Below are 6,637 nucleotides of genomic sequence, written 5' to 3'. Positions count from 1 at the left end.
CCCCACCCGGCGGTGCGGCCCCCTCCAACCCAAACAGTGGCTCCTGCCAGTTACTCATCAGAGCCCAGGGCTGGCCCATGGCCTCTGATGTGAGCAGGGGAGTTAGCAGCTGATCTGATCTTGCTTAACACTTTGGGAAGGATCCCTGGCTGAAGCTCAGTGCTGTGGCATGGCTGAGTTTCAGATCCTGGTAGGTGTTTGCACAGCACCCTCTAGCTATCACGCTGAGGCACGTTCCCCCCATCACCGACACACAGATCAGGAGCTTGGCACAGTGGAGGTCCAGGTGCTGGCACAGAGCAGCCATGTCTGTGCAACTTCGTGCCTTGCCCACCTCATTCCCTGGTGTTCTACCGAGGGATCTAGTGGAAATCCAAATTTGCAGTTACCCAAATTTGCAGTTACCCAAATCATGCAGTGATAGGATCTAGCCATTTGGCATGGGGAGGTATATAGAAGTACATACTTCTCAAGGCCCCAGTGGCCACAGTTCATAAAAGCCACCCCGCTGCACGGCAGAGAAACTCAGAGCCTGGAAGAGGCACAGCAGCTGAATGCTTCTGCTCCAAAAACTGCTCCCACCAGCTGAATTTCTTTGAGCTATTTACAGTGTGAGGCCCTGGGCAGTTGTGACAGCGAGCAGCTGGAGCCGTGTGGCCCTGCCTCTCATTCAGCGCAGATCACTGAAGTCCTAGATGGGCGTTAGTTTTCACAAAAGAACATTTCATCAGCTCACTCGATGGTACGCCATCTCTTTAGATGTTCTCTCGGATGGTGTCAGCCTTGGTGGAGGATATAAGCTAGTTCAGTGCAGGCACTGTAAAAACAGCAAATTAATTTGACTTTGTTTTTTTTTTATTCTTGGTTGAAGGGGATCTTATTCCCAGGCACCAGCAAGTGTTCAGCACCAACCAGTTCTTCAGCGGAGTAAGAATTCCAGACCCAGAGAGCATGGTAAGAGCTCCCCCAACACACTTCCCTGAGCCTAGGCTAACCAGCAATCTATCTGCAGTGCTAAGGAGGGATGGTGTTTGGACAGAGAAATGTTCCTGCTTCTTTTTACCCAGGGTACACGTGCTATCTGCTTTGAAGTACAGCTGGAAAAGCCTCGCTTGCTCAGCTTGACCAGTCCTTTGCTGCGCAGAATTTTTTCCCTATCCGAAAGCTTTGCCCTCTACTTTGCCGACGTAGAATATTATTTGGAGGTTGCTGAACCCCTCTCATGACTTTTTAACCGATACCCTATGTAAAGGCGGTCAAACAAATGCTTGATCTCTGCTCTTTCTCCCCGCTTCTGGTGGCACAGCAGCCAGCCTACTCATCCTCAGTAATGCCAGGCTGGTCCCCTCGAAGCGTGTGAAGTGACAGATGCATTTTGTGAGGTACAGGTCCTCTGGCTATGGAGAGCTGGTTCTCTGTACCCCGGTGAATGAAAAGCCTGCTAATATGAATACACTTGCTGCTTTTTTTTTTTCCCTCCAGGAGCCGTTAGAACTGAAATTCCCTAGTATTTCATACTCTGCTCTAGCTCTCATGAAGGTAAGAAAATTGCAGCAAGCAGAGGAGCTCTGCACTGAGACTTAGCAAATGCAGTCTGTTTTGCTTATCAGCTGGTAAATGGTTTGAGAGTTGGCTACTGAATTATCAGAGATTTACTGAAAAATAGAGCTGGAGGGGATTTGGAGAGGATTTTTAATCCACTCCTCTCTAATCCACTCATCTTTACCATGGAGGCGGAAAACATATTCCCTTATTAAGATGCAGTGAATGGAAACTGTGAGGCTGGAGACGCTAAAATGAAGGTGCAGCCGTGGATAGTACTAGCTACGGTAAACACTGGAACAACACAGCTACTGCTGTCGTGGATTCCCCCGTTTAAGAAAGTTGTTCTAGTCCAAATGAAAGTTACAGGCTTAACTGGTTTTTGAGGCTTGATGGTTTGCCACACCATACACTTGTAACTGTCCCTCTAGCCGCAATTTCTATTACTGCCTTGTGGCAACTGTTCAGTATTTGCTGCTTTGCAAGCTTCACGCTGGCTCTGAAAAGCCACTCTTAAAATCCATTAAAAAAAAAGAAAAATATTAACGCATGTATCTGTGCAAATACTCCTTGGCTGTGGTGAGTGGCTGGAATCGTGCAGACCTCTTTAACGAGCATTTTTTCTGATCCTTTACTTCATCTCTTCTAAGGGTTGCCTTCGTATGGACCCTGCGGAGAGGCAGACGTGTGAGCAGCTGCTGCAGCATCCCTATTTCGACAGCATTAGGGAGGCAGCGGATCTGGGAAAAGAACATGAAAAAACGGCTCGGAAACCAGCCAGGCTGACTCGGAAGCATGTGCCAGGGGTAACATCTCCATAGTTGTGTGTGATGTCCTGTGCCTAAGGAGGGGACTGGTTCTCTTTGTTTGGCTCCCGGGAGGTGGGCGCATGCTGGCAGTTAACGGTGAGAGAGAGAGCTCCTGCGTTGGACCCATCTTAATTTTAGCGTGAGGAGAAAATGAACCTCCTGGCTAAAGAGTAACTGGGTGCAAATGGCAGTGTGCATTGCCGCTCCATTGAGTCACTGGGGATAAGCAGCACAGCGATGCGGAAGATTGGGTTTATCCAGGAATGTGCGCTCCTGACAAAGTGTAGCAGGATAGCTGAGCAAACCAGACGGGCTTGCGTGGTTGGTTTAATCTGGAGTTCTCTGGGATCTGTTTGGTGCTTTTGAATCCCAAATTACGGAGATGGCAGAAATGCCCAGTCCCATGTGTAACTGCTGACGGGATGTGATCCCTTACTCGGTTCCAGATGTTACACAATGCACTGGGTGTTTCTGCAAACGGAGTTGCCAAGCAAATGTCTCCCTGACATTTCAGTCTTTCCAGACTCCAGCCCAAGTCTCCAAATCCAGCCCCATGGTGAGAGTCACGCGGCAGTTCTTTCTTCCTGTGAGCCACGTTCCCCATGACAGCTGTAACACTGAGCTGGTGACATGCAGGGAAGTTGGAGGTGTAGGATGGAGAACTGCTACAGCATATAAATTCCTGGATCAGATTGAGTCGCCTCTTCCAATTCTATGACATAGGATAGAACAGGAATATTTTTCTTGCCCTGGATGATGGGAAGAAATACCTGTAATGAGCTGTTCTGCTTGCGGTCCAGTCGTAGAACACCGGACTCTTAGTTTGAAAAGCACAGGGTTACAGTATGAATAGTTTTATATCTTATATTCCTTTCTGAACAAATGAAATGCATGCTTCATTCTCGTTTTAAACAAATACACACTGTGTAACTTTTCCTTTAGTTACAGTATCTGCCTCAGTTAACCAGCAGTAACGTTCTGCCAGCTTTGGACAGCAAGAAGTGCTGCTGCAAGACAAAGAAATCAAACTACCATTTCCCTAACATCTAACCGGATGGCAGATGAAAAAGTATTTATTGTTCGAAGTTCAAGTCGTTCAGAATTTATAAAAGGAGGATACGTGATGGAAAAACTCAATTAATACATGGTATGACTTACACAAAGGTGGTCTGTAAAGTAACGTGCTCTGGGTCACTAATGGAAGGAAAGTGAGGCACGGGGAGAACGCCAGGCTCACATTAGTCAGTGTTCTGTGTACAAAGGAAAATACATTTGGGTTGCCTTAATTCGTGATTGTATACTGGTACGGGATTACTGCAACCCAGTGTTTACAGCGTGAATTTAAAAACCCTGTTGCCTGGCTATCGCCCTGGCGGACGAACTGCAACCTTGCCAAATAAATCGGAGTCCCACTGTGTCAAAAGAGCATTGCTGCTTTAGACTGGGGCTAAGTCGCTGGTCCCACAAGGAGCGGTAAACATAGAGCCTGTGCGAGGAGAGGACGGAGCTGAGCCCGGCTGCTCCAGTTAGCGATGAATCTGCTGGAACGGCACAGCTTGGAAGATACGCCCGTCTTACACACTGCTTTTATAGATCACAGAGTAGTAAAAGTACCGGTAGTGACTTGGACTTTGCAGAAGGCTCAACAGGCACCGTTACCAGAGCATTTTGGTAGTAAAAGCTCTTGTTTTGGTCATCTTTTCAGTGGTCCTCCTGCTTGTTTCTTCCTTGAATTACGAGGCTGTTTTTATTTGCTGTTTCTGTGAGTAGTGAAGTCACTTGCCTGTAGCATTACAGAAATTATTTTTATCGAAAATAATTAATGAATATAATTTATAACATTGGTCAGACACAGGTAGGAATTCTACCTAAGCATCTGTATTAGAACAATTCTTGGGTTTTGTGTGATCTCTGGATGTAATACTGTGTTGATTTTGAATAAAAGCAGCGTAGCTTGTTTTTCCAATTTACTGGATGTGTTCTACTCTATAAAGTTTCACTACTGGGCAAGGAACATCCTCTTTCTACTTGAAACCTAGAGTAAAAATGTTTTCTTTTCCCACTTCTGTTCTGTGTTCAACAACAGTAAAAGCAGTTTCAGTGGGACAGATGCCGTGCCCTCACAGAGTGTGCCAGTCATACCTTTTATTTCATATTATAATTTAATATATTTTCATCTTGTACGTTGTGTCCATAGGTAGTTTTGGTTACACTCAGGAAGCTTTGGCGCTCCAGTGTTTTCAGCACGGACGCTCAGCCATCTAACCCTGCGCACGGGCAAGGTGCCGCAGCGCCCACAAGCAGTCGACAGCCTGGCAGTCAGCTCCTGGACACAGCCCCGGGCAGCGCAGGCTGCAGGCAGCTTCATTCCGGGACACCGTTCCTGCCCACGCTGTGCCAGGAGATGCCAGGAAGGATCTGCCCCACGATGCAGCTAGTGCAAAATGTGATCCTCTCCGGTGCTTGGCATCACTTCCTTCAGGGGATGAGATGACAATGGGGGATAAGAAAGGAGACTCTCAGTTACGCAGAGGTACCGTGGCCGAGATGTATTGAAATCTGCTTGCTTGGCGTCGCCTGCCACCTTTCTCTCCCCTACCACCAAAGCTAGGAATTTAACTAAAACCGCTATATTCTTCCTGAGGCTGAATCATTCTCTTATTTAGCAGGAGTGGTACGGATGCAACTAAGAGGTACACAGAAGTAATACAGTCCATGTCAGCATACGGCAAAAATGCGTGCAAGGGCGTATCTACGAGACCCCGCTTCTCCGCAGACAGAGCAGCGTTCAGTTCCTCAGCTCAGCGTTGACGAGAAGGTTAGACTGCCTGCCTACAGATCGCTCCATTAAAAAAACACCAAAGGCTGCATGAGTCAAAGCATGAAGGACAGAAAAAGGTCCCTAAGCTGTTTTATTAAATCGTCGCCCGTTGATGGGGCGAGATGCTCGGAGAGTGAACAGCTCTCATTCCCACAGCGTTGACAACAGGCAATAAAAGCGTACAGCGCTGCTGCTTCACACCACCGACGTCCTTCCCGCTGTCGTTTTGCACACAAATTTCTGTGCAATGAAATATTTGAAAGTTTCTAATTGATGTATTAACAGCTCCCTGTAAAAACAGGAAAGAAATGACTATGCACAGAAGCCTGCCTTTCTGTTGGTTCACCATATAGTTTAAGCTTAAGAAAACTGAATTGCATAAAAGATTGCGTACAGCTTTTAAGGCTGGATTGGGAGATCTGGGCTTATTTCCATACCTGGAAATTCACTAGCGTCTACAACTTAATTTATGCAACCTGTGATAAATACTATGGAATCGGATACGTCTCAGTTACGTGCAGTTGTGTTTATTCTAAATCCAGCTCCAGCTCCAGGTTTGGCAGTGCCTGCCGAAGGACATGCGCAGTAGTTTCTTTCTCTCTTATCCCAGGAAGGTCACTCAGATACAAATATTCAAGGTTCCTATAAGGAAAAAGAAAAATCAGCAATTGCTATTTAACTGTTGACACAGAAATGATACAAAGGATTATTCTAACTTGGTTATTTTGAGTATTTTCAAAGGTTACTGGTTCTAAGGGAGGTTTTTTTCTGAAGTGGGCGCTTAAAAGTTTTTAGCTCACTGTAAGTTCAGTCCTTCTGCACAGCTTAAAAAGAGACCCTGGACCCCCCACCTCAGGAAGCTTCCTTTACATTAAATAGTATTTAATAATTTCAACAGCAATTTCGTAAAAGTTCTTTTAATGTAAATAATAGAATAATATAGGAAGTCCTTAACAGTAACCTTCTGTAGGATGAAATCTGAGTCAGTCGCATCACCCGCTTGCAGATGCCTATTAACTCTGTGCGATACTACACAGTTCTGAGTTACCTGAAGTTCAATAAAGCACCGGCAGACGTGCTGCAGAGCTGCAGAGCACCCAACCCGTGCTGCTTCCTGCACCTGAGCACCAGAAAACAGAGCTCTGCCCTAAGACCTTTGAGGCTGCAGTGAGCACCAGATAACCCTTGGTATCAGTACAGGCTGGGGGAAGAAAGGATGGAGAGCAGTCCAGCCGAGAGGGACTTGGGGGTGCTGGTGGATGAAAAGCTGGACATGAGCTGGCAATGTGCGCTGGCAGCCCAGAAGCCAACCCTGTCCTGGGCTGCATCAGGAGAAGTGTGGCCAGCGTCGAGGGAGGGGATTCTGCCCCTCTGCTCTGCTCTGGGGAGACCTCCCCCGGAGCGCTGCGTCCAGCTCGGGAGCCCTCAGCACAAGGAGGACATGGAGCTGTTGGAGCGGGGCCAG

The 6,637-nt window shown here is 47.1% G+C and overlaps 2 protein-coding genes across 3 annotated transcripts in view; one reads left to right on the top strand and one right to left on the bottom strand.

Annotated features, from left to right (window-relative positions):
* The window catches only part of CDKL1 (cyclin dependent kinase like 1), an 18,083-nt gene extending 14,682 nt beyond the window's left edge, over nucleotides 1-3,401 (top strand). The window contains exons 7-10 of the mRNA XM_009648615.1: nucleotides 872-954; nucleotides 1,483-1,539; nucleotides 2,193-2,348; nucleotides 3,294-3,401. Of these exons, the coding sequence (XP_009646910.1) occupies nucleotides 872-954; nucleotides 1,483-1,539; nucleotides 2,193-2,348; nucleotides 3,294-3,401 (404 nt within the window). The remainder of the gene's footprint in view (nucleotides 1-871; nucleotides 955-1,482; nucleotides 1,540-2,192; nucleotides 2,349-3,293) is intronic.
* Nucleotides 3,402-4,643: 1,242 nt separating this feature from the next.
* The window catches only part of DMAC2L (distal membrane arm assembly complex 2 like), a 6,372-nt gene continuing 4,378 nt past the window's right edge, over nucleotides 4,644-6,637 (bottom strand). Inside the window, exon 4 of one of the 2 annotated variants that reach the window (XM_009648626.2) lies at nucleotides 4,644-5,814. In XM_009648626.2, coding sequence (XP_009646921.1) covers nucleotides 5,700-5,814 — 115 coding nt within the window. In that variant the 3' untranslated portion in view covers nucleotides 4,644-5,699. The remainder of the gene's footprint in view (nucleotides 5,815-6,637) is intronic. The other variant, XR_004841136.1, reaches the window with a different exon arrangement.

Source organism: Egretta garzetta, unplaced genomic scaffold (assembly GCF_000687185.1).
Source record: "Egretta garzetta isolate BGI_Z169 unplaced genomic scaffold, ASM68718v1 scaffold21, whole genome shotgun sequence".
NCBI classification, from domain to species: Eukaryota; Metazoa; Chordata; class Aves; order Pelecaniformes; family Ardeidae; genus Egretta; species Egretta garzetta.
The sequence above is the reverse complement of the archived record's forward strand: the minus strand, read 5'-3'. Positions and strand labels throughout refer to the sequence as shown.